General features: G+C 53.9%; 5 protein-coding genes across 17 annotated transcripts; 4 read left to right on the forward strand and 1 right to left on the reverse strand.

Moving 5' to 3' along the window:
* The first annotated feature begins 495 nt into the window (after positions 1-495).
* ccm2 (CCM2 scaffold protein) lies at positions 496-6,051 on the forward strand. Of its 2 annotated transcripts, none has more exons than XM_086099807.1 (10): positions 496-1,062; positions 2,425-2,601; positions 2,697-2,780; positions 2,979-3,162; positions 3,242-3,378; positions 3,513-3,648; positions 3,918-3,975; positions 4,068-4,203; positions 4,300-4,438; positions 4,749-6,051. In XM_086099807.1, the coding sequence occupies exons 1-10, from the start codon at positions 1,033-1,035 to the stop codon at positions 5,057-5,059; spliced, it is 1,392 nt and encodes a 463-aa protein (XP_085955933.1). In that variant the 5' UTR covers positions 496-1,032; the 3' UTR covers positions 5,060-6,051. The 2 variants fall into 2 exon arrangements, with proteins under 2 accessions (XP_085955933.1, XP_085955935.1); XM_086099809.1 differs by lacking the exon at positions 496-1,062 and adding an exon at positions 1,295-2,010.
* Positions 6,031-11,506, reverse strand: lca5 (lebercilin LCA5). 7 transcript variants are annotated; one of them, XM_086099796.1, is made up of 11 exons: positions 11,068-11,506; positions 10,136-10,270; positions 9,881-9,993; positions 9,386-9,763; positions 9,007-9,224; positions 8,424-8,729; positions 7,966-8,136; positions 7,757-7,853; positions 7,547-7,677; positions 7,083-7,242; positions 6,031-7,002 (listed from the first exon to the last, which is right to left on the reverse strand). In XM_086099796.1, exons 4-11 carry the CDS (start codon positions 9,735-9,737, stop codon positions 6,338-6,340), a joined length of 2,100 nt encoding a protein of 699 aa, XP_085955922.1. In that variant the 5' UTR covers positions 9,738-9,763; positions 9,881-9,993; positions 10,136-10,270; positions 11,068-11,506; the 3' UTR covers positions 6,031-6,337. The 7 variants fall into 7 exon arrangements, with proteins under 7 accessions (XP_085955922.1, XP_085955928.1, XP_085955924.1 ...); XM_086099802.1 differs by having other exon boundaries at positions 7,999-8,136; positions 11,068-11,505; XM_086099798.1 differs by lacking the exon at positions 11,068-11,506 and adding an exon at positions 10,697-11,049.
* Positions 8,087-15,954, forward strand: sh3bgrl2 (SH3 domain binding glutamate-rich protein like 2). 4 transcript variants are annotated; one of them, XM_086099816.1, is made up of 4 exons: positions 8,087-8,187; positions 13,466-13,651; positions 14,053-14,138; positions 14,414-15,141. In XM_086099816.1, exons 1-4 carry the CDS (start codon positions 8,182-8,184, stop codon positions 14,430-14,432), a joined length of 297 nt encoding a protein of 98 aa, XP_085955942.1. In that variant the 5' UTR covers positions 8,087-8,181; the 3' UTR covers positions 14,433-15,141. The 4 variants fall into 4 exon arrangements, with proteins under 4 accessions (XP_085955942.1, XP_085955940.1, XP_085955939.1 ...); XM_086099814.1 differs by lacking the exons at positions 8,087-8,187; positions 14,414-15,141 and adding exons at positions 11,920-12,393; positions 15,907-15,954 and having other exon boundaries at positions 14,053-14,133; XM_086099813.1 differs by lacking the exon at positions 8,087-8,187 and adding an exon at positions 11,925-12,393.
* LOC147187343 (scavenger receptor cysteine-rich domain-containing protein DMBT1-like) lies at positions 15,771-23,393 on the forward strand. 3 transcript variants are annotated; one of them, XM_086099794.1, is made up of 17 exons: positions 15,771-15,858; positions 15,941-16,003; positions 16,274-16,300; positions 16,804-17,130; positions 17,259-17,549; positions 17,856-18,170; positions 18,263-18,547; positions 18,670-18,984; positions 19,226-19,525; positions 19,623-19,931; positions 20,378-20,692; positions 20,833-21,141; positions 21,564-21,857; positions 21,952-22,287; positions 22,366-22,473; positions 22,568-22,674; positions 22,748-23,393. In XM_086099794.1, the coding sequence occupies exons 2-16, from the start codon at positions 15,961-15,963 to the stop codon at positions 22,636-22,638; spliced, it is 3,645 nt and encodes a 1,214-aa protein (XP_085955920.1). In that variant the 5' UTR covers positions 15,771-15,858; positions 15,941-15,960; the 3' UTR covers positions 22,639-22,674; positions 22,748-23,393. The 3 variants fall into 3 exon arrangements, with proteins under 3 accessions (XP_085955920.1, XP_085955918.1, XP_085955919.1); XM_086099792.1 differs by having other exon boundaries at positions 15,772-15,858; positions 22,590-22,674; XM_086099793.1 differs by lacking the exon at positions 15,771-15,858 and having other exon boundaries at positions 15,923-16,003; positions 22,590-22,674.
* An 82-nt stretch (positions 23,394-23,475) lies between these two features.
* On the forward strand, positions 23,476-24,558 carry LOC147187344 (SH3 domain-binding glutamic acid-rich-like protein 3). Its single transcript, XM_086099812.1, has 3 exons — positions 23,476-23,634; positions 23,719-23,886; positions 24,264-24,558. The coding sequence occupies exons 1-3, from the start codon at positions 23,491-23,493 to the stop codon at positions 24,324-24,326; spliced, it is 375 nt and encodes a 124-aa protein (XP_085955938.1). The 5' UTR covers positions 23,476-23,490; the 3' UTR covers positions 24,327-24,558.
* Positions 24,559-24,748: the final 190 nt, after the last annotated feature.

Here is a 24,748-nt window from a genome sequence, read left to right on the forward strand (position 1 = left end):
ATTCATTTGAGGATTTTGTTTTGGGTCACCAGTTACCCCGCAGCCACGTTCGAGTTCTGCTCGAGCCCGTTGAGCAACTTCCGCTTGGAGTCTGTGAGCAACCTGCGTTGGTGACGGCTAAAAGCTTTTTCACACTCTCAAGCATCCACTGAATGGAGCGTTCGCGGTTGCCAAGTCGCGGCGCAGGCCTCGGCAAACACTTTTCCTGGCTCAAGCGGTGAAGCGCGTAGGTTTTAAACTGGTATAGTTTATTAGCTTAGTATATTTGCGGGCAGCGTACCAGCTAAATGCTGATTCGCCGTGTTTACTTTGGATTCTCCGTTAATTCCCCGAGCTGACAGACCTCTGAGGTTTACATTCAACGAACGCGTCGTTCATGTTTTTATCAAGCAGTAGCATCATCGATTCTCCAGCTATAGTCGTGCGTATAAGCGTGCGTAGGTAGGTACAGTAGTGTGTTTTCAGGCGTTTCAGTTTGAGCGGGGGGGGGGGGGGGGGATCTGTGGTGCAAGTGAGAGTGTAAGAGTTCGTGTGAGAGCTTTTTAGTCGTGTCTAAGAGCATGTTTCTTTTTTTTTGTGTGCCGACAAAGGGGTCCGTTCCGCTTTGTGTGGTTTTTGCAAAACTTCGTGAGCGTGCACTGGCTGCGTGTGGCCACTTGGACCAAAGGGGGGCGCTGCTGTGCGTGACTGACCGCATTCGACGCCCAAAATGGCGGCACGGTTGAAAAGTTTGGATTGTTTTGTTCCACTTTGTTTCGAGAGCGATCGGCGAGGCGTGTAGCTTAACAACCCCCCGTTTGGATTCACACCGGAAGGCTCGTATGGCGCCTTTCCGCCAAAGGACTTCGGCACACGTTCAAAAATGAGAATGGCGCTTATCACCCACCCCAACTTCATCCGTGCTAGGCTAGCAAGCTAAGCTAACGTTGGAAGGAGTTCTCGGAATCTTCGTTTTGATTATGTCGTGTCGCGCTTGGACGGTCGAGGGGCAGGCGGCGAGCAGAACATGAGGAAGAGGACCTCGCCGTAGACATGGAGGAAGATGTGAAAAAAGTGAAAAAGGCAAGTTAACACTTTGTACGGCCAGCCACTCGCTCACTTCTACTGGTTGGCTAGCATGCTAACCCGCTCTAGCTCGCCGAACCAGGCGGGTTTGACGCCAAAGTTAGTCCCAGAGCTATCATGACGTCTCTCCGGTACCAAATAAGCCAGCATTAGAAACACGAGAGTGTAAGTGAACCAGTAGCACTCCACGTCTCGCACTGTGGCGCTGAGATTTAGCTTTAGTCACCTCCAGTGACGTCACCTCACCCAGCTCAAGAATACTCTTATGTTACGCGTTTCTCGATACACGGCAGGAATGAGACATATTCCGCTCATAAATTAAATGTGTTCGATTATGGCTCGTCGGTCGTTCCTGATAGTGATGTCATGGGTCCTGCACTTCTCGTTTGTGCCACTCGAGGGCGATAGTAAGCTGTGCTAATTGCAGAGTAGACGACGTTGCCTTAATCACGCATTTATTCTCCAGTCTCTCTCGGATCGAAAATAATAGTTCGACCTTTTGCCGTTTGGTTAAATGACAGCCCGTGGATTCAGTTCGACGAGTAAACGGCAGAGTATGAACGTTAAAAGTAAGAAGCGACACGAACAAAAGCGTGAATATTATTTGGTTCCGATGCGGATCAGAAACGGGCTCGAATCGAACAGCTGTGAGCTCACGTTTCTCTAGCGAGCATACAATGTTAATGCACCTGCCGCGTGAAGCCACCCAGTGTTCAATAATGCAGAGTTGCCCCGTCGTCGAGTTTGAGCGCCGGTGTCATCACAGGATGCTGCGGCGGTCCACTTCCTCCCCAGGCAACGTCTTCCCTTTTCTGTTGTGGCTCGCGCGTCTCGCCCTGAGACATTGCCACTGTGTGCAAGCGTAAAGTGAGGCAACGGGTTATAAGAGTAAACGACTTCAACAATCACGGGAATCTGCTGGCAATTGGTTGCATGGAGTACGAGGTAGGCTCTTGAAATTCTGTACTGATTGAGAAGCGTGCTCAGAGCCTCTTAGGGTTAGTGCTTTGATGCAGTAGAGGAGAAAACGAAACCGTGTCCCATGGCGTTTACTCAGAATTGAGTGGGGGGGGGGGGGAGTCCTATGGCGGCGACATAATCCAAATTAGTTAGTCGCAATACGTCGGAAGCTCTCACCAACCTGCGCAGAACACGTTGTGTAAGTATCGGGGCAGTAGTGGTTGCTTCTTTTCCAGCGTACACGGAGACGGCTCGCACCGAGTAACGAGAGCGATTTCTTTTTTCTTTTTTTTTTTCCTCGTGAGGTCAATTGTTGCTGTCCCGTGTTGCCGCGATGCGTGCTGTAAGCGTCTCTGTGTTTTCTGAACTTGCCCCCGGGTTCTCCCCCTCCCCCCTCAGCCTGGGATCGTGTCGCCCTTCAAGCGGGTCTTCCTGAAGGGCGAAAAGGGACGGGACAAGAAGGCGCAGGAGAAGTCCGCGGAGCGCCGGGCACTCCACACGGTCTCTCTCTCGCAACCCGACCACCGCATCGACCCCGACATCCTGCTCAATGACTACATTGAGAAGGAAGTCAAAGTGAGGGAAAACTCCCAAAACAGAGAAGAGAAGAACCTCTCGCCCTCAACTTAATTGACACCGTTTGACACAACTTGGTGCTGTGTTCTTTCTAGTATTTGGGACAGCTGACATCGGTGCCGGGATACTTGAACCCATCGAGCAGGACTGAAGTCCTCCAGCTCATTGACAGTGCAAGAGTAAGTCGGCGAGAATCACCACAGACTATCGAACGGGGGTTCGAAACTTTTACGAGCGGCAGGCTGTCGCAGCGCTGTCGTTCGTCGTAGCTTTTGAACTGCACTCGTGGTCGGGGACTTGGCTCGGACCGGGCCTTAGAGACTCGGGGCCGTCTCCGGAGGCGATCGCGCACGCGTGACCGTCGCTCCTGTCGGCAGAAGGCGCATCAGTTGGCGGGCCAGCTGACGTCGGAGCAGGACGCCGTGGTGAGCTTGTCGGCGTACAACGTCAAGCTGGTGTGGCGCGACGGCGAGGACATCATCCTGAGGGTGCCCATCCACGACATTGCCGCCGTGTCCTACATCCGGGACGACTCGTTGCACCTCGTCGTCATCAAGACGGGTACGAAGTGGAGCGCCGGTGTGTCCGACCAGAATAGTGATGCTGAACCATTGCGCGTACGTCTGCTTGCGCTCCTCAGCCCAGGAATCCGGAGGCTCTCCCTGTCCGAGCTCCTGTCCCGATCTCAACAAATCTCAGACGCTAAGCTCTTTGTCGGAGAGCGGGGCCGTGCTGGTGGAAGTGTGCTGTCTGCTGGTCCTCGCCGTTGACGACAAAGTACGTTGCGTTCCTTGGTCATCTTGGCAGCAATTTGCCTCCTCAAAGAAAAAAAAAAAGCCCATGATTAATAATAATAATATTTGGGAAGGGAGAAGGTGGGGAAAATGATCCGTTGTTGTTACGCGTGCCAGGCAGCCGCCGAGGAGCTGTGCCTGCTGCTCAGCCAAGTCTTTCAAATCGTCTACACCGAGTCCACCATCGACTTTTTGGACAGAGCCATCTTTGACGGAGCCACCACGCCCACAAGACATCTTTCCCTCTACAGCGGTAAGCGTTGGAAGCCGACTCTCGGGAATCAAACGCTTTGCTGAGAAAAATGTTCACGTGTTAGTATTACGCTTTCAAATTTGGATTGCCCCGATAAACGTATTCGATGGAAAAGTCGCCCAAAATTCATGGACCCTTTGGACAGTCCGCTGGCGTCATCTGCCACGAGTGGGCCGCATGTTGGCGAGAAAGGTGGAAGAGTGAGGTGCGAGAATTGGACCTGGTGTGCTCAAGTACTCACTTTGTCGTCCAACTCGATGCTTCCTCAGATGACTCGTCAAGCAAAGTGGACATGAAAGAAGCGTTTGAAGGCGAGGCCAGCCCTTTGTAAGAGCTCACCGTCTCATTTTTCCTCACGTTGTACGCGGAAGTAGTCGATGTTCTTTGAAAAGCCCCTCCTCCCCCCGACCCCACGCAAGTCCATTTCAGGCATCGATGGAAGCAGACGGCAGCTCCCCGTCGGCTTCTGGGCCCGCCTCCCCCCAGGCCAAGGCGGCGAGCGAAGGGGAGCTCAGCACCACGGCCGCCGAGCTGCTCCAGGACTACATGACTACGGTAGCTATGCCCGCTACAACAGTTGGCCGCCTTCTTCTCTTTTTTTTTTTTTTTTTTTTTGTGATCATGGTGTGTCGTACCTTTTGTGCCGTCCAGCTGCGCACAAAGCTGTCCTCCCAGGAAATCCAGCAGTTTGCCGCACTGCTGCACGACTACCGCAACGGCTCCTCCATCCACGAGTTCTGCATTAACCTGCGGCAGCTCTACGGAGACAGCCGCAAGTTTCTTCTGCTTGGTATGACTTCTTCTCTTTTCTACTCCAAACATTTCCGCGCGAAGAGTAAAAGCGACGTCATTCGGCGTAAAGCCGCCTTTGCCCTTTATGCAGGTGCCGCGGGGCATCGCGAACATGCATTAACACAGCGGCGCGCTCACGACATCACTGTTTGCTTGAAAAAGATTGAGACTATAAATAGCTCCTCTTTAGTCGCGTTACACAAACGAGTGAATTGTCCACCGTTCATAACCGTATCACGTCGATGTCATTTTGACGTTTATGCGCAGTGGACAAACGGAACAACACGTTTTCCCGTTGTCCGTCACAGGCCTCCGTCCTTTCATCCCCGAGAAGGACAGTCAGCATTTTGAGAACTTCTTGGAGACCATCGGCGTCAAGGACGGCCGCGGCATCATCACCGACAGCTTCGGCCGCTACCGACGGGTGGCCGACTCCGCCGCCGACGGCAACGGCGTGGCGGGAAGCGGCGGAGGGCGGGACGGCGCCGCCTCGGACGAGGGCCCGGAGGAGGGCGGGGAGACCTCGGAGGGCGACGAGTGGGACCGAATGATCAGCGACATCAGCAATGACATTGAAGCGCTCGGCTGTAGCCTGGAAGGCGAAGGAGCTGTGCCGTAATCCCTCAGACTGAATTGATTGATGGCATCATCGTACTGAAGGTTAGTAGTCATATGAAGTCAATCAAATGCACTTAGGGTGACATGCAGTCAATCTCTTGTTATTTTTGTACTCACTTATCGGCAGTATCTGCCACCGCTGTCGGCAATGTAGCGACAACCCGTTCCTCACGAGTGTATGGAATCATCTTGTATTTGGGCTATTTTGTATTATTGCCGCCTTATTATGACCCCCGCCCCCCGTGTATGTGTTAGTTTTTGTCCGGTTTAGTAGCGTACAACGTACCCCCTCTCGTTCACCATTTTTGGAAGGATTTTGAAACTATCATTCATTTTGTGCTCTCTGAAACGGCCTAAAATACAGTCGGACCAAATCAAGCTGTCGCTTCGTCAAGCTTGGTTGAATGTCTTCATTCGAGCTTGACTCGTTTGCTGCTTCGGCGCGTTGCCAAAGACAACTCGGACAAAGTGAACATTGGATTGTGGTGGTGATGTTCTCACCAAATTCGGGGACTTGGAATCGACACCAAAGTGTTGTCGTAAGTAGAATCCCAGGCCATTTGCGCCCCCTATAGCCCATGATCAGACATGACAGGCCTGACCGGATTGGGAACGCACCTCGCACAATTACCGTGCGTTGAGAACGTTTTTCAAAATAAGTTACGATGTGTTCCAAGCGTCTGGGAGGGTTGACACCACTTTGGAAAATGTGTTCTTGAAATCATGGATTTGAATCTGGAATGTATCCCCCAGGATGAACCGCTTTAGACACAAGTGTGTCGGGGCTGCGGTCGGTCCAGAATGACGGTCCCATTCGATGTCCTCCGCAAAAAGTATCGACGCGATTTTTTAAAAGGGTGCATATTTAATCAGGAACGAAATGTCACCACAAATGCCTAAAGACACGAGATGTGGAAAAACACACTGTCCTTTTTTTCGTGTGCCAAGTGCAATAAATTAACAGAAAAGTGCTCCGAGCGCTGACAAAATTAATTGGAAATGTGTCTTCTTATTGGAGAGACCAAGCTGGAAAGCGAATGCCATACTCACACGATCGGCAAATATGTTCAAATGTATGAAAAACGACAACTCAAAAGTCGTCGCGCCACACCGTCTCGCGCTCGGCTCGATCCGATGGAATCATTCCGACTTTGAAATAAAAGCGTCCATGAATCGTCGCGCACGTGAGCTGGCCCCGATCGTCTTCTGTGGAGGGACGCCCGCTCCGACTAATCGGTCATCCATTTTAGTGACCCGTCGGGTAAGGTGGAAACTGGAGCTACAAGGTGAGCTCCTCGATGTCGTCGTCGAAGGAGGGGATGACGCGGACGGCGGGGCGGCTGTCCACCACGTGCCGAGCGCTCAGGGAGGCGGCCGGCGGGCCGAAGCCGAGGCGCCCCGCCCCTCGCGAGCTTCCCCGCGCCCCGCCCGCCACGCCGTCCAGCAGCTCCGCTGTCCGGGTCTCGCCCAAAGGCGCCGCCAGGGAGCCGAACAGCTGCTGCATGAGCGACGACTTCTTGTTCTTCTCCGCCGTCTCGGCGCCCTTCAGGCTGAAGACGCCGATGGCCTCCAGCGCGTGGTCGCCGTCCTCCCCCCCGGCCGCGCTTTGGCGGGGGTTCCCGAGCGAGGGCGCGTAGCTGGCGAAGATCCAGTCGTCGTCGGACTTGGGGGAGCAGAGGCTTCGGCGCCGGGCCGGAGACGGCGACGTCTCGGCGGCGGAGGTGCCCGCCGCGTTGGAGTCGGAGGAGTCGACGAAGACGGGGTTGCGCGCCTCCTCGTTCTGGAGGTCGATTTCTCGCATCTTGGCCAGCAGCTGGTCTTTTCTGCGACGCGCCTCGCCAGCGTCCCCGCCGTCGCGGCGGTTCCACCGGCGGTGCGCTTCCTCTTGGGCACGGACGCTCTTGCGCGGGTCGGTCTCGACCTCCTCCTTTTCTTTCTCCCAGTCTGCGACAAATCACAGGCGCAACAGGAAGTACGCCGGAAAGCGGACCGGCTGCGATTGCACTTTTGTGGACTCCACTCACCGGCGCCGAATAGCTTGGCCGTCACTTGGAGGCCATCCGGGGTGTTTGCCTGACGTTCCTCCTCCGACTCCTTGGCTTCACTGGAGTCTCTGAGGTCTTGGCCCGTCTTCTTCGGATGCTCCTGCTCTGGCTTGGCTCCACTGTCCACTGCATCCGCTTGCTGGCCACGTCAAAGCAGAGAAACCAAAAATGTGGGCCGCCTTCGGAATCGCTCCCCGTCGGCTACAAAGTGGCGAGTTCCCCGCTTTCTAGTGGCGTTCGAAGGTAGACCGAGTTATCCCCGACGAGGCTTCGTCCGCACGCGACGCGCGGCCGGCGAATCAAGTTCGGAGGTTCTCGTCGGCTTTTCGCTTGTTTCGTGTCGGGATGAGGGAATTGGCGTCTATCTGAATCACTACATAAGAGATTTTTCAAGGCAAAACGACATTCGGGTGGCTAAGGCAGATCCCGCTCGGAGACGTTACCTTGAGGGACAGGTATCCGTCGGGGGCGGGGTCGTTGTCCTCCACCAAGGCGGGTGGAGGCGAGGGGAAATCGGCGCTGCCGCTGCTGCGCTCGTGCGTCTGCACCGCCTTGGAATGCGTCCGGCTGTAGACTTTTTCCAGACAAGAGATTAATTCCGCCACACTTCTCTTTTTGTAACCGTCTGGTCGAAGGGCGCCTCTGCCTCTCACGTTTGTGTTTGGGGTCGCCGTCGGCGGCTTTCCTCGGTGAGGCTTTTCCCATACGGTGAGCGTAAATGTTGCGGCTCTCCAATTCCCGCTCTTTTTCCTGCGAAAGATGACGACATTGTTGCTTCGCCTTTCCGTTTCGGTGGGGGTGATCATAAGCAACGGAACGGCGCGGAGACTGTTGCAAATGTGTCGTTCGCAGGCAAGTGTACGCTTTGCATGTGCTTCTGCAGTCTTGTCAGCACCCGCAGTTTATTGGCCAGTTGTTCCAGCTCCTTTTGCAGGCTCCTCATCTCTTCCTGCGCGGCCAGCGTCCTCTTCCTCTCGGCCGCCAGCTGCCTGTGGTGGCTGCCGTTGATCAGCTCCATGTTCCTCTCCAGCTCCTGCGCGTGCACACAAAGCCGAGCGTTTACCGCCAAGCTCTGCGCATGAAGGTACGGGCTCTTTTCATACATCGTCGACAACAAGGACCGCGCGTTGAAAACCGCACGGTCAGGTCACGCGGCTACATTTCAAAAGAATTTCCGTGCGGTTGGGCGGCTTGCGTTCTACCGCCCCACGGCGGCACGGTGCCCACGACCCGACGAAGACGCACGGAAACGCGCGCGGCTGAATTGGTTCCGCTCTCCCGCGATGCGAGTGTCGCGGCGTGCGCGTCGTCGGTCGGCACCTTCATTTTGAGCTCGGCCTCGTGCGTTCGCGCCCTCTCCTGGTCCAGCTTGCAGCTGAGCTCCTCGCGGGCGCCCAATTCGCGCTGCTCCACCAGCTTCTTCATGCGTCCGACGGTGGCGTGGCTCCTCAGCAGCTGCTCCTCCTTCTCCTTCAGGCGGCGCTCGGCGGCGCGCTCGCGCTCCCGCGTGCGCCGCAGCCGCTCGCGCAGCACGTGCGTCTCGTTGGCGTGGCACGACAGCATCTGGGAGATTTTGCTCTCGGCGTCCGTGTAGTTCTGAAGGGCCTTCTCCTGACGCGTGTGAAGCTGCCGCCCCAAATAAACTTCAATGAGAGCCGAATTACAACTTTTCCCCTCATTCAAAATCATTGATCGCTTTTTTTTTTTGCGGAAGGTAGCAAATTGTTGATCACGGAAATGAAGAGCCCGCCTACGGAGTTTCCCCATTGTGTGTGGATTCAGCTAACGGACTCGAAAATTGAGCTCCTCGAGGGTTTTTCCAATCTCTTAATTGGCCGCTGGTATTAGCAGACGGGTTTATCAATGACATTTACTGCGAATTTATTTCTTAAACTGAGAGTACCTGCTTAAGAATCCGATTCTCCTTCTGCAGCTCGGCAATGCGCAGCTGCAGCTCACCGTGCACATTGCGCAACTCGTTGATTTTCAGTAAACGGCCCGACAGCATTTGCCTCGTCAGGGGGTCCAGGTCTTTGGGAGGGAGGGATTCTTTGCTGTGGGACCGCGTCGCGCGGCTTCGGCCCGGACGCGGCGGGCGGGACCGGACCCGCTTCTCCATACCTGATGCGCATGGGGGGGGGGGGGGAATATATGCTAAATTCAAATTTAACTTCAAACATCGCCTATAGAGTAAATAGTGTATTATTAAAGAGTAACAAACAATCGTATCAAACGTAATTGTTCTTGAAAACACTCGGCTCCTTTCCAGGTGCGCGGCAAACCTGTATTGTAGGGCGAACTGCTGGAAATCAGGTTTGCACGAGCCGGCGGCGTCGGCGAGAGCGTCGGATCTGGCGCGTACGGCGAGAGCGAGCGCTCCGAATCGTCGTCGTAGTCATCCGAGTAAGACGCGCCCTTGCTCCGCCGCCCCTCGTCGTCCGACGGCCGGTGGGGATCGGCGGGGTAGATTTCAGTCTGGGAAGCCGGCTTTTCATCCCGGATCCTGTCTCGGTAGTTCTTGGAACGCTTGTGCTTTTTGCTGGCGGACGCCGCTCGACTCTTCCTTATCCCGAGGGAGCGTCGGCTCCGATTGTCATCCCAGTCGTCTTCGGACGCGTTGCACTTGGACTCCATTTTGTTTTGAGTTCACCAAGGCAAGACTGTCGTGAACGGTTTGGCAAGGGGAGACGAAAGAAGAATTGTCACGCTCACAGATACTTATTCAGAAAGAAGGCAGCTCATAAAAGATTTGCAAAGGTGAACATTGATTAGCCAACCTCGATGTTGCTTGCTACTAAGCAATGGAGGTGGAGACACTTGACATAACCGAGACCAACGGCTTGCTCTGAGGACTTGCCGGTCTCTTGGCAACAACGCAATGCGCTCGAGGCTTTAAAACAGACATGAGAGCAAGTCTCGCACAGCGTGTCTTTTGCTCAAGATGCAGAGAAGGTGCGCGTTTGACAATTGGGAGGATGAACCAAAACGTGAAGCCACTTTGCAACGGCCACCTCAACTTGAATACAACGCACCAAGAATTCAGGGTACCGGTGGTTGTGGTGCAACGTGGTGCCGTCACTATCTGCTCCATGGGTGCTACGGTGGCAGTCGCTTTCCAGTGTCCTCACCGTCGATGCTTATCTCCATTAGCCCGTCTATGGCGTTTTCTAGAGTATGTTTGCAATAAGGTAGCACACGAAATCACGGTGCGGTTGCAAACCTTTTCATGTCGTAATATACAATGCCGAGCCTGATTGGGTTATGTAAACTTCACTTTGGCGTGACAAACGGCTTGAAGCAAGACGACGGTCTTCTTTTCACATCCTCAAAGTGATCGAATTTGATCCCTTGACCTGGACAAAGCGAGAACAGATGCAAAGGGACGCTCTCTCGCTCAGCGGTGCGTTCCCCGCAATCAACCGGGGTCCACTGCACGTGGGAGTGCAACAAAATCGGACATTGGCGCTCCGTTTGAACCGCGAGCCACAGTCTAACTGCGGCCAAAATAGAGACCGGCCCAAGTCGTAGCAGCTTGATGGGCACGTTTCTATGGCAACGCAAGCCCGCAAAGCCAAAATCAAGCTTGTATTCACCTCGACGAGTCGCGCGCTTGTCCACTTAGGTCCAAGTATTCCTTCCTAGTCTGAATTCCTGTTTAGTTTGCTACTAAAATCGGATGGAGTGTCGTTGCAAGCATTGGGAAGGGACTCCCTCCACCTTCGACGGGATTAGGCTTAAACCCTCACCACCGTCTGCTCTTGTCGGATGCTTTATTGTCACCGCTGACACACACAACTGGGCCTCAAGCACCAATTTGTCCACGTTCAAGAAATAACGTGTGTGTGTGTCTGTGTGTTTTGAACGCCACCCCAACCGAACAGCTATATTGGAGGAGCTAACGGAAAGCTATGCGGGCTGCTCGGTTAGAACAACTAAACACTGCCACGGGTGAGGCGGGTCTTACCATTAGGTGTCCTCGTCTTCCACCTTCACGGCCATGACCCCACCGGAAACGCTCGTGGTTTCCACGCTAAATTTGACATGACTGTTGGACCGTCTCAAGAGTGGGAAAACTCGCCTGAGAACCAGAGGGGGGGGGGGGGGGGGGGGGCTTAAAGTTGTGGCTAAGCTAACACCGCTAACGTGCTACAAAGCCGCGCGAGGAATCCTCCCCGCCTTGTTTATTTGTCCCAATTCAACATTGGCGTCTTGTGCGCGCGGGTAGTTTGTGTGGATCCCCCGAGTTTGTGGATCGAGATTGAACCGAGGGGGAGGGAGGACGGAGAGCAGGAGTGACGGCCATCGCTGGCTGGCTGCCGTTGCATAGGAACCGCGTTGATGACGTCACCAGATCGTCTTGCGTTACATTACGCGCTTGACTCGGCCTACGGCGGTGCAGAAGTACTGAAAAGTTCCATCCCTATCAAACAAAATTAATCACCGGGAGGGGGGGGGGGGGGGTTAGAATAATATAAACAATACTGTTTCCGGGAGGAAAATGTGATCGTTGCACTGACTGGGAATCGAAGTGATGGTTGTCACCTTTGGCACCAGTCATCTCTTCTCATATTTTTCCTATTTTTAATTTTATCTTCTCACTTTGAAGTATCATCGTTTTTTCACTATTCATCATCTGCAGAGTCAGACAAAGTGGATGCGAGTAATTTTTTTTGTTTAACCTTAAATATTTTCTTTCTTCGGTTTTATTAGTCTAGATCAAATACACTGAAGACCAAGGCTATTAATTACGGAAAAAAGACGAGAATAAAGGCCATTCATCAAAATAAACCCCAACTTTAAGGCTATTAATGCCAGTAAAGTCTGAAATTGAGGCTGTTATCTACAATAAAACTTCAAAATAGAAAGGATGATGTTTTGTGTCGAATTTCGTTGGCTTGTAATGTAAATCCTACATTTTTTTCCCTCTGAAACAGTATTTAAGAGAGAATGTGTGCTTTTCTGTAGATAATATTGTAATCGTCGGCGCGTTACAAGGAGGAAATGGAAGAACATGACTCTCACGGTTTTAATTTGAAAAGTAACGCCGGAAGCGTAGCGTTCAATATCACTAGCCTGTCAGTACAAGCGTGACTAGAGCGTAGTTTGAACGAAAGCGTCGTCTTCTCTGTCATGTAATAAAACACACTTCGTCGTGCGCGTTTATCGCTTCCTTCGCTGCTTTTGAGCGATAGCGTCGGTTCCACTTGCTCTCCCCTCGGCGAGCTCGTAATGTGCGCTTAAAATGGTCGTCATCAAGGTTTACGTCGCCTCCTCAAGTGGATCTGTGGCGGTGAGTGATGAGGGATTCTCTTCACTTTTCTTTCTTTGTGGGTTATTGATTCAATGCAATAAGTCACTAGACGTAAAACGGCGCATTGCCTTTGATCATTGACAAAGAAAGTACACTAGTTTTCAAGTTCTATACAGATCGCAGGTGGGGAAAGTTTAGTCAGTCACAGCACCCCGGAATAAAAAGACTCTTTGGGTTAGTGATGCTCGAAAATAACTTTGGCGCAAGCCATGAATGCGCATTTGGATCTTGTCAGCATCATAAATTGTTTGTCCAGTGTACAAGCGACGTTTACAGAGTTTGAACTGCTTTACGAGTGTAAGTATTCACAAAGCGCTGAGCAAAAGTAACCCAGATGTTGCAGGCTTGTTCACAACACGCTTCCGCGCGGTGTGTCAAATTGACAAGACATTTACCGTATTTTCATTTTGCAGGGACTTAAACTGTTGACGAAGCAACAGTTGTATGTTTTTGCATTGCCCGTTTGTCCTCAGGAGTCCTGTTTTGTGCCCGTTTGTGCTGTAATGAAAGGTTTAATCCAAGTTAATCCTGTCATTCGGAGTGCAAACAATACCCTTGCATGCTCGTACGCAGTGTGCGGCATTTCTATTCACGTTTCGGATTGGACTCTTTTTGCAATTCACCCACAAATCTTGAATGTGGCGCCCCCCCCCCCCAAAAAAATATGATGACACACCCGTCACTCACACGCCCTCTCTGTCTGTCTCTCTCGCTCACGCATGTACGCGTGAAATCGGTTGATCCAGATCCTGATCCTGATCACAAGGATTAACTGCATGTTTTTCAATATGAGCTGCTCACTCACGATTATTGCAATGGGCGATCTTTCATTTTTTTTCTTTTTGCCGAATTGATGAATCGGATTCAAACAAACGAAACATTGGATCCAAATACGCATGGCTTGACCACGATTTTGAATCGAGAATCGAGAAAATGCCCCAACATATCTCGGGATTCGGCTACCCGGGTTGGTCTGTGACAAGGTGAAGGGCGCACGGCGAGTGTAAGGAGCTGCCGCTGTGTGTGTGTGTGTGTGTGTGTGTGGCGGCAGGTGAAAAAGCAGCAGCAGGCGGTGGTGGGCTTCCTGGAGGCCAACGGAATCCGCTTCCAGCAAGTGGACATCGCCACGCTGGAGGAGGAGCGGCTGCGGATGTACCGCCACATCCCTCGCGACAAGCGGCCGCCCAACGGCAACCCGCTGCCGCCGCAGATTTTCAATGACGACGTCTACTGCGGGGTAGGATGGAGACACCCTCGCCTCCTGCGTGCGCCTCACAATCATGTGCATTTCTTTCCATGCCGGCCCTTCCCAAATGCCGATTGCATCGGATCCGATTTTTAGGATCTTTTCTTTTTCTTTTTTTTTTTTTTTAATACATCAATGTGACGGTCTGAGGCTACAATGTCCATTCGAATGGCCGCGGCTGCGGAGGGAGCTCCCTTTTTCCTGGCCATTGTGCGTTGAGGCTCAATCCCGTGTCCAAATTGCACGCCGCCTCTGTAATCCCGCCGTAATCCCCGCGCGGATTAGGTGCCGTCGCTCTCGTCAAATTGCTTCCAGAACGGCAGGTTGATTTGACGCGGAAGATGAAAGGGGCGGGGCCGAGGCTTGAACGCACCCTTTTCCCTTCCCGGCAGGACTACGAGGACTTCTTCCGGTCCAAAGAGAACAACGCCGTCTTTGCCTTCCTGGGCGTCACTTCTCAAGCCTCTGGCAAAGTAAGGCACGTCCACTTGGCCGACATCCCACTTGACTTTTTTGCGCTCTCGTGAATTGTTTGAAATCGGAGAGGCAGCCTAGCCTCTCTTTTGGTGGCCATCTGATTTATTTCCTTGCTCCTCTCAAATGGGATGAGCGAGTTTCTCGCGGTCCGTTGACTTGACCTTTTTGCCAAAGGAGACCCTTGTGGTTGCATGTCACGCAAAACTTTCCGATTGACGTCCTCCTCTGTCCAAATGATAAGGAGGGTGTTGTTTGTTTGTTTGTTTTGTACCGCAGGAGTCTTAGAGGGCGGTAGCGAACAGCAAGGTGCAAGCTCCTCCTGTGTCTCCTTTCCGCGGGACTCCCTCCAAATCCTCATGTACGCTCTGATCAAAGAGACTTTTCGACCCCAATGAGGGGAGCGTTGACGATCGTGAAACTGTTCGGCACCACGTGCGCTCACCACTTAAGGGGCTTTCCAATACGAGGGCTACAAAGGCATCTTTTTTTTTTTTTTTTGCAAGCGCACGCCCTAACCTCACCGAGTAGCGGCCTCGGAAAGTTGGACAGAAAATCAGCCCTGACACCACTTTGACACGCTCGTCTGCGCTAATGTGGGGGTGGAAGAAAGAAAAAAAAAAGGTATTGTAAGACCTCCCGGGTCTCCATGTCCTCGGATAAACGCTTCAGTGTTGCTCATATTTTGTCACTCAAGTAGCTCAACACGCTGAGCAAATCCACCCACGTTGTGACTTTTGCAATTCGGCAACTTGACCTTGAGGCTGAGCCGCCGCGCTTCATTTTTTTTGGTTGTTGTCACGGTCGTTTGTGTACTCTGAATTTTTTGGGACGCCGCTCGATTTGGTCGAGGGCTGTCCAATGTTGTGGCCACAAAGTGTGCGGACGAAGTGTCCATTTTTGCTCGCGTCCCGTCCTATTTTAACTTTTGGATTTGTCGGACTCGATGTCAATCCGCCACTGTGCAAAATATTAAAGTCTGTACGTCGACTCCATCCGATTCAAAACGATGTCTCGAGTGCATGTTAATGTCAAGATCTTCAGCCTTTTTCAAGAGACGAAGCCTCCCGTCCGTCGCCAAAGGGCGCGTCCGCCGTTTTTCGTCATCTTTTTTTTTTTTTTTTTCAAAAATAGGCTCATTTCCATTCTTGCAACTTTGCAGAGAACGTGCTTGCACTTTGACTGGAGGAGGGTGGCACCATGCCTGACCTCTCGTCCCGCGGCACTCGGCGTTTCCCATCAAAACACGCCTCTGCAATGATTTACCCGCAAATCAATAGAGGAGCGAATACTCGTACGGCGCCATGAAGGAGACGGCGTTTCACCGTAGGGGGGGGGTTGTTATTTCACGGGACAAAATGTCTTGCGTTTTCTAAGAACACGTATGAACATTTGCAAGGAAAACAAGTGTAAAATGAAACAAAAAAAAATCTTGTCATTTGATACAATTTGTAATTTGACGAGAAACAATCAATTGTACAAATGAGCGCGTCACATACTGCAGATAAAAATCTGCATGAGAAACTATGGTGAGGATGGCACTTAGCGGTTCTCCATCCACTGGTGCACATATTGCCCCCCCCCCCAAAAAAAACAAACAAACAAAAAACTGTCATGGTTCACCTTTAATGATTGATCCGAATGTCAACACGCTTTTGCGGTCCGAGTCCACATTTTGCATGCTTCTGTGCGGCGCCTGTGCCGCAAAGGATTGGTCTCAACGGGTACGTTTTCCACTTTTGACTTTGCACAAATCGCACTTATCTTGGCAGTCACGCGTCACAATTTCTGGCTGAATCCTGGCAGGCTATCGACGACGTTGAATTATGATCTCCATTTGTGACGGGAAACTTCTTCGTCTGACAGTAGGTGAGTTTTCTGCCTCTCTCGCCATCTGCTTAACGAGGCGTCCAAGAATCCATGTCAAAATCTCGGAAGGGAAACATTTTTGTGGGCGACAAAACAGGTTGGATACCAGATCGATGACTCGTTCAATGCAAAGAAAAAAACCCAAAAACGGTCAAGTTGAGCAATTTTACTTGTGCGTCGTCATCTGCGGGTGTCGCCGAAGTTGAAAATGTTCAAAGTGGCATCGACGATGAATCGAATCTCACCGTTTGTCAATCGTTTCTGCCTCAGGTTTTCTACATGTGTTGGTGTGGACAGGTCAGTATTTGCCTTCAAGGTAAAAGGGCGGACCCCCGTTTCTCGCGGCGGGCCGTCTGTTCCAGAATGTTCTCTTTTCAAAGAAAATACAGTTGATGTTGTCGAACAAAAGTCCGCTTGCTTCACGCTAAGCAATCACGTGAAATGCCTTTGACGGCCGGACGCAAATTAGCATCGACCTTACGGGAATCGCGAGCCTTCAAACGGCGGCGGCGGCGGCGGCTTTATTCTTGCAACTCGCTGACCTTATTCCAGACTGGAAATGTTTGGAGGCTCTGAGGGGATGGAGCCTTTTCCGAAAGTTAGGCAAGCCCCCTTGGCCGGCCATCTTTCAAACTCCTTTTAAAATTCATTGCTATGCTTTGGCTTTTGCGAGTTGGACCGTTTTTGTGCCTTTCGACAGTCTTTGTCATTCATTTGTTTCGTTGTCATCCGAGTTGTTTTTGCCGCGTGTACAGCGGCTCTCGAGCGGAGAGTTGAGTTGAGCAACTTTGACTTCCCAGAATGCTACGGCGGCGACGTGAGGCTGGCGGGCCAGCGGTCGTCGCGTTGCTCCGGCCGCGTGGAGGTCCTCCATAGCGGCACCTGGGGCACGGTGTGCGACGACCACTGGGACCTCACCGACGCCCAGGTGTTGTGCCGCGAGCTGGACTGCGGTTCGGCGCTGGCCATCCGCAAAGCCGAAATCCACTTTGGCCACGCCCGCGAACAAATCTGGCTGGATGACGTGCAGTGCGCCGGAAACGAGCTCTCCATCCTCAAGTGTCCGCACAGGCCCTTAGGCGACAACAACTGCGCTCACAGCGAAGATGCCGGCGTGGTTTGCTCGGGTAAGACTGGCCTCGCGCCGGCGGTGGGGGCGCTCTCCATTTAACATGAATCGATATGACAGTTGATGTTTTGCACCAGAGAATGTCCCGCTCTTCTCTCTGTTCCTCCAAAACGGCGGCGGCGGCAGAACACGTGCGAGTGAGCAACGGAAGCAATCGGTGCAACGGCCGACTGGAGGTCTACCTGGACGGCCACTGGAGCAAAGTTTGCGGTGAGCTGGGCCTGCCCGAGGCCAAGGTGCTCTGCCGGGAGATCAACTGCGGTAAACCTCTGGTGTCCGCCGACAAGCTGGATTTCGGCCAGTCCCTCAAAGTGTCGGCGGTGAAAGCCACGTGCTCGGGCAACGAGACCTCCATCTCGCAGTGCTCGCATCAAGCCGTCGGAGAGCACTGCGTCGACGCCGCCCTTTCCTGCTACGGTGAGTCCACCGTTGCGACGCTCGCGTTTCAAGGCCGGGCGCAGCGCTACCTCGTTTTGCTGTGATTCCGCCATCCGCCGCTAGAGGGTGCTAACAGAGCGAAACGCTCACCGTGAGTTTGAACGCGGTCCGGCCGGAAATGTCTCGGCGTCGCCTTACTCGGGAGCCAACGGTTTTTCCCGTTGCCAGCCCCCGCTCACTCGCGGCTGACACAACTCAGCCGAGGTAGCGCTGCGTTCGGTGGCGGCGCGTGAACGAGAGCATTCTGGATCAGCGCCACCGCTTCCGCGGCCTTTCTCCGGCTAGACAGCCAACCGGTGCGTCTGGTCAACGGGACCAACCGCTGCGCGGGCCGAGTGGAGATCTTGTACTTGGGCCAGTGGGGCACGGTGTGCGACGACAAATGGGGGGTGCAGGAGGCCAGCGTGGTGTGCCGCGAGATGGGCTGCGGGGCTCCCCTGGAAGTCAAGTACAAGGCCTTCTTCGGCAGCGGCGACCACCAAACGTGGCTGGACGACGTGGAGTGCACGGGCCAGGAGAAGTCGCTGGCCGAGTGCTCGCACCGAGGATTCGGGGAGCACGACTGCAGCCATCAGGAGGATGCCGGCGTCATCTGTTCAGGTGCTGACTCGCGCGCCCCTCCGGAAGTCCCGGGATGCAAAGCGAAGCGGCCTTTTTTCCGGGATGCCTATTTTCCCGTCTCGCGGCTCCAGAAACACTCCGACTGACCAACGGGAGCACGCCGTGCTCGGGCCGCCTGGAGGTCTTCCACAACGGCGAGTGGGGCAAGCTGTGCGGCCACAACTGGGGCGCCAAGGAGGGCAACGTGGTGTGTCAGGAGCTCAACTGCGGAGGCCTGTCCAAATCCGTCCGGGACTTTGGCGAAAGCCGGCTCAGGGGCTACGCGGCCTCCTGCCCGAGCGGCGCCACCTCCTTCTCCCAGTGCGGCGTCCGGGAGACCTCCGAGGCGTGCCGGGGCCTTTCGCTTTCATGCCAGGGTGAGACCAAGCAAAACGCGCTTCCAGTCCAGACTTGCATGCGAGCGATGAAAAAGTCCAGCGCACGCCTCCGAGGCGTCGACGCAGACTCCGAGCGCGTAACGGGTGACCGCCGTCCGCAGGCAGTCCCACGCTACGGCTGGTCAACGGCACGGACCGCTGCTCGGGCCGGGTGGAGCTGTACCACGACGGCGTTTGGGGCAGCGCGTGCGACGACTCGTGGGACATCGCGGACGCTCAGGTGGTGTGCCGGGCCATGGAGTGCGGCACCGCCATCACCGCCAAATCGGGCGCCTATTTTGGCGAAGGCGCCGGGCCCATCTGGCTGGACGACGTGGGATGCGCGGGCAACGAGTCGTCCTTGAGCGACTGCCCGCGTTCGGCCTTCGGCGATACCAACTGCAATCACGGCGAGGACGCTTCGGTCTCGTGCTCAGGTGAGCCCGTCTCGGCCTCGGCCGGCCGGCCGCCGTCGACTCGCGTTGCGCTTTTGAGCGTGCCTCCGCCAGCTTCGCGTCGACGCGTCTCTCCGTACGCTTCGCAGTGGTCATTTGCCAGTTGTTTTGGCCTGTGCCCCCGATGTCGGTTTGTAGCCGACTCCGACACAAAAAGTCTGCGGCGAAAGGTTCCCATTGACGGCGCTATTTTGCAGCGGGCTCGCTCTCTCTTTCTTTCTAGCCACCATCAGACTGCTCAACGGGACCGGCCAGTGTTCGGGCCGGGTGGAGTTCCACCACCGAGGCCACTGGTGGTCGGTGTTCAACGCCCAGTGGGGGTTGCACGAAGCGGCGGTGGTGTGCCGGGAGATGAACTGCGGCGATCCCGTCAAGGCGGCCGGATCGTTTGGCCAAAGCGCCGACGTCGGCGGCTACGAGGTCTCCTGCAACGGCAGGGAGACTTCGCTCGCGCAGTGCTCGCTGCGCGAGGACGTCCGGAGCGGCCACGATCGCGCCGAGGCGGCGGCTGTCCAATGCTCGGGTAAATTTTTCCACGCAAAGTCTTTGCAGGGGTGGGGGGGGGGGGTGGACTTTGGAGAATTTATCGTCGCTATGCAACGTGGCCGCGTCTCCCGCAGGCAACGTGAGATTGGTCGGCGGTCGCCACCGCTGCGCCGGCAGGGTGGAGTTCTACGACAAAGGCCGCTGGGGGGACGTGTGCGGCGAAATGTGGGACAGCGGCGACGCGGCCGTGGTGTGCAAGCAGCTGAATTGCGGCAAGGCCCACAAGATCACCACGGGCGGCGAGTACGGCCACGGCTCGGGGCACATGTGGACCGCGCAGATCGAGTGCAGTGGGACGGAGTCCACCTTGGCCCAGTGCCCGCAACGTTCCTCCCGGGAGAGATCGTGCAACACCACGTCGCTGGCCGGCGTCATCTGCTCAGGTCACAGCGAACGTCCGCCGTCGTGAGCAATTTTGCGAATTTGCTGTCGACTGTCAAATGACATCACCGTGCCGAACCCAGAAAACCGCCAGCGGTCTTTAATGACGCCCAAAGGTGTGCGTCTTAAGGTCAGCCTAAGAAGCCCGATTGAAGCCCGGGAGGCGGTCGATCGGTGTCTCCGTTGCGATCGATGCTCTTTGCCTTTCAAACTTGCGGCGTCAAACTAAATAGCGCGCCGCCGCCGACTGGCCGCCTGTGGAATGACACCCGCAATCACGAACGTTATACAGTAGTTCCAAGTGAACGTGAGTGTGTGAAAGTGGCGGGCCTTTGAATTATTCAAGAAGCAGCCGCCGCCGCCGCCGCTTTCACGAAAGTTGCTGAGCGCCGGTCTCGGGATCGTCTTCAAGCTCCGTTCATTTGGTGCCGTTCTTGGCTTCCTGCAGAAAGCTTGGAGGTGCGCTTGGTGAACAGCGACATCGAGTGCACGGGGCGAGTGGAGGTCCAGTACGCCGACACGTGGCACTCGGTGTGCGACGCCCACTGGGACCTGGCCAAAGCCGACGTGGTGTGCGAGCGTCTGGAGTGCGGCCGCGTGGTGAGCGTCCACGGCGGCGCCCGCTACGGTCAAAGCGTCGGGCCCGTGGCGGAGGCCAGCGACGCCTGTTTCGCCAACGCCACCTCTCTTGAGCGGTGCTCGCTCAAGGGTTTCACCGGCTCCGCGTGCGAGCACGAGCGCGACGCCGGCGTCTCCTGCGCAGGTCAAGTAGTTCTAGATGCAGTCGCAACAGCTGCGTTCTTTTGCTTCGTGAACCATTGCGAGGTCCATTTTGCGTTGGTATTTTTTTCGTCCTGAAAGTTGAGAGTTCACTCAGTTGTTCGCTCACCGTTTGGCTCACAGCAAAACTGCAGCTGGTCGGTGGCTTGGGCGGCTGTTCCGGCCGGGTGGAGGTGTTCCACGCCGGCCAGTGGGGGACCGTGTGCGACGACGAGTGGGAAGTGAGCGCCGCCGACGTGGTGTGCCGGCAGCTGGGCTGCGGCCACGCCGTGTCGGCCCCCTCCGCCGCGCACTTTGGGCGGGGCGCCGGCCCCATATGGCTGGACAACGTGGTGTGCGAAGGCCAAGAGTTGGCCATCACGCACTGCACCCACCAGGGTTTTGGAGAGAACAACTGCGGCCACTCCGAGGACGCCGGAGTCATCTGTTTGGGTAATCGACGACCTTGGGGGAAAATAAATTCATCTAGCTGTTTCTTTTTTACTGTGGTAACTCACCGTCACTCCTTAAATGATGATAGTGGTCCACATGGGTTTGCCGTATATCGGTTCCAGTCGATTTTTGACATGACGTTCTGCACAAATTGCGTAGAAAGCCGGTGGTGTTCCACAAGGCTCCCTACTCGGTCCGCAGATTCTTCTTCTTTTTTTTTTTGCCTGCCGTTTGAATAGAAAACGAGCGGTGATGCTCAAGTCTTGAAGCTCGCTCCACTGTAAATAAATGGCCAAATGACATGTTCTATTGCATGGGACGGCGTCATAAATTAAGGACACCCCGCCCCCCCCCTCTCCCTTGTACACCCTTGGACCTCAGTAAACATCAATCAATTGTCATACATCCCCCTGTCGTTGAAGGTGCTCTGGAGAAGCCTCTGATCGCGGTGAGTCCTTCTGCGGAGGTCAGGTGGGGCGAGAACGTGGAGTTCACCTGCACTGTCCTGACCGAGCACGTAGGCGGCACCTTCCTGCTGAAAAACTTACAGGGCTCCTTCAAGCTTCAAAAGTACAGCGAGAGCGAGGCGGCCACCTTCAGCCTGCCCAGAGTCAACTTCAGCCACCAGGGCTCGTACTTCTGCGAGTATCAGAAGAAAGTGGACAGTGACATCATCTACTACCCGCAGGGAGAGCCCATGGAGCTGGCCGTCAAAGGTGCTCCCCCCTTCGACTCGACTCGACTCGTACAACCGCTGGGTTCTTTGCTAGCTTGGCCTTAAACAGCCGCGTCTGTGTCTTTTGTTGTCAGTGTCGCTGGAGAAGCCGCTCATATCCATGACCACCTTCCAGGTGATGGTGATCTACAGCCCGCGGGAGGTGTCGGTCACGCGGGGCAGCAGCTTCTCCCTCACGTGCTCCGTACATTCCCTGTACGCCCACGGCACGTTCTACCTGAAGAACACCGACACCAACGCCACCAGCGCCAAGGCGGCGTTTGGACACACGGTTTTCTACGTGGCCTTGTTTGAATTCCCCAATATAGAGGACAAAGACCAAGGGGCTTACGTCTGCCTCTACGCCGTCAACTTCTCCTCCGCGGCTTTTTGGTCCACTCCTTCCACGTCGCTGTACATCAACGTCGTCGGTGAGACCCAAAGAGCTCCGAAGGCTCGGCCGTACTTTTCGCCCGCGCTCAAATTTATCGTCTCGTCATCGCCCGCAGCCGCCAAGTCTTCGGCCACGGTCTCGGGAATTGTCTGCGGGGTGCTGCTGCTGCTGCTAATTATCGTTGTGGCTTACCTGGTCCGGAGAAGAAGGAGGCAGCGCGCCGGTAAGCTCTCGTGTCCAAATGAGTCATTTCTAAAACAAACTCAAAAGATGCCAGGTAGTGACTCCCAGCCGGTTCTTTTGGATTTTTCGCTCAGGATGTTTCGTTCTCACTTCCAGGCACCTCGGTTCAGTTCGCCAACCGACTCGGAGGAGTCGGCAAGGCTGACTTGGACGACACGGGCAACGGAAGACTCGAGGGCGGGTAGGGAAAAGAAAAACTGCTTTTCAGCTCCGCCTCACACAAAATGGTGTCAAAAGGCGCTTTCTCTCCTCAGTGCGGCCGCCGGCGAGGGAGCCGCTCGGAGCCAACCGGCAGACAAGACGGCCCAAGCGGACTCTGCGGAGAGGGTCCCCGAGGACCTGGCCGGCCGAGTGTGTTACGAGCTGGAACCGCTGGTTTTCTCCTGATGGCGCCGATATGTTTGCTTCGCTTATTATGGGCTTTTTCGATTCCTGCATTGGTCAAAAGAACAGAGTTTATTTTGCTCTCATTTCATAAGTACGGTCAACCCCCGCTTACACGCTGTTCCGTCTATTTGCAGTTTTTTTTCCTCCAAAATGTTTTCAGTATTATAACCAATTTTTTTTTTTCATAAAATAAATATTTGGGGTGTTTTTGTGTGTTTTTCATGTAAAACGTACGCATTCTTTCTGAAGAACTTTTTGCTGGCCGGGACGTTCCCTATCCCCCGGGGCTCGACGACCATCCATGCCGTGGCAATTGCTACTCAGCTAACCGGCATACGAGGATGGATCGCATTCGTGCGCTCGCCTAACACCAAAGTGGCCATTTGTTGCTTGAAGGAGTGAACACCAGACCTTAAAAATTTCCGCCGAGTTATCGAGCTGGGTTTTTTTTGTTGCTCTTAGCAGTGTTTGTACATGTACAAAACAATAAAACTTTCTTTTTACTCCAACGAAGCACTTCTTCGTGCGTGTGTGTGTCAATAAGCCACAACTGGAAAGGTAGTCGCACACATAGTGGGCGTGCCTACACGCCCCCACGCCCAGGCTAATCATGTCCAAACCTGCTTGCCTTGTCTGCTTTCTGACACACGGGTTCTGCCACCGGACGCTGCTTCTTGAAATCACTTGTTTTGGGGTTCAACTTGCAGCCATGCCAGTCAAAGTGTTTCACACCAGTGTGAGCGGCAACTTTCAGGTACAGTATTGATCCCTTTTGCGGACTTAAGGCGACTTGGTCCCAAAAGTCTACCTTTCTTGTTTCAATGGTGTTTTACTCCAGATCAAGAAAGGCCAACAGAAACTCTTCATGGTCCTTGAGAGCAAGAAGATTCCTTTTGAGAAAGTGGACATTGCCGCGAGTGATGCGGACAAGGGATTAATGAGGTCAATCGTTGGGGACCCAAAAGCATTGCCACCGCAAATATGTAACGGGGATACTTACTGCGGAGTAAGTTGGGTTTTTTTTTATTCATCCCGTCACGGTGTGTGGGCACATGCAACTAAAATTAATATTTGAGCTATTACAACGGCGCACAGACACAGTAGCGACACACGCCCTAAACTGTAGTCTGGTCTTTCAAGCATTTCCAGTGTTGCCTTGAAATGCCAGAACTCATTTGCGACTTTTTTTTTACTTTGACTTGCGAGCCCGGACTCAAACTTTGAGTGCGGTGTAGTCCGAGTAAACTCGATTCGCAATACTTGGTCAAGTAAGTGTGTGAAAATAACTGGCACCGTGATTCACAATTCTGTCAACAAATACATGTACGCAACATGTGATCACATGTTGTGTGTCTCCCCCCCCCCCACCTTTTCTCCATTCAGGACATGAGTGCGTTCGAAGCAGCACTTGAGTGTGAAGCTCTGGAAGCTTTTCTCAAAATCTAACTGAGAGGACACTTGAACTATTCCTTGGACTCTGCATTGAATTATATAATAGTGATAGTGGGCGGGATGGTGGGCGACTGGCTAGCACGACCGCACTACACGGCAGAGATCCGGCATTCAATTCCAGGGTCTGGCCTTCTAGTGTGGAGTTTGTATCTTCTCCCCGTGCCTGTGTTTTTGGGTTGACTTCCCCTTCAATGACACAAACCAATAAAGAACAAGTTAAAAATGACTTGATCGCCGTCTTGTTCATCGTGTATTGGTTGACAACCACATAGACAAATCAATTGTGGCGCACATTTCATCCAGCCAATTTAAAGGAGCCATTCAAAGCAGCTCCAAAGTCTCCAACGTTATTACAGTTATTCAATTCGGGAGATTACTCTCATGAGAAAGGAATATTTTTTATTTGAATATTCGTA

This window comes from Hippocampus guttulatus, chromosome 20, assembly GCF_054856545.1.
Source record: "Hippocampus guttulatus isolate MCC_2025c chromosome 20, RoL_Hgut_1.0, whole genome shotgun sequence".
In the NCBI taxonomy this organism is placed as follows: Eukaryota; Metazoa; Chordata; class Actinopteri; order Syngnathiformes; family Syngnathidae; genus Hippocampus; species Hippocampus guttulatus.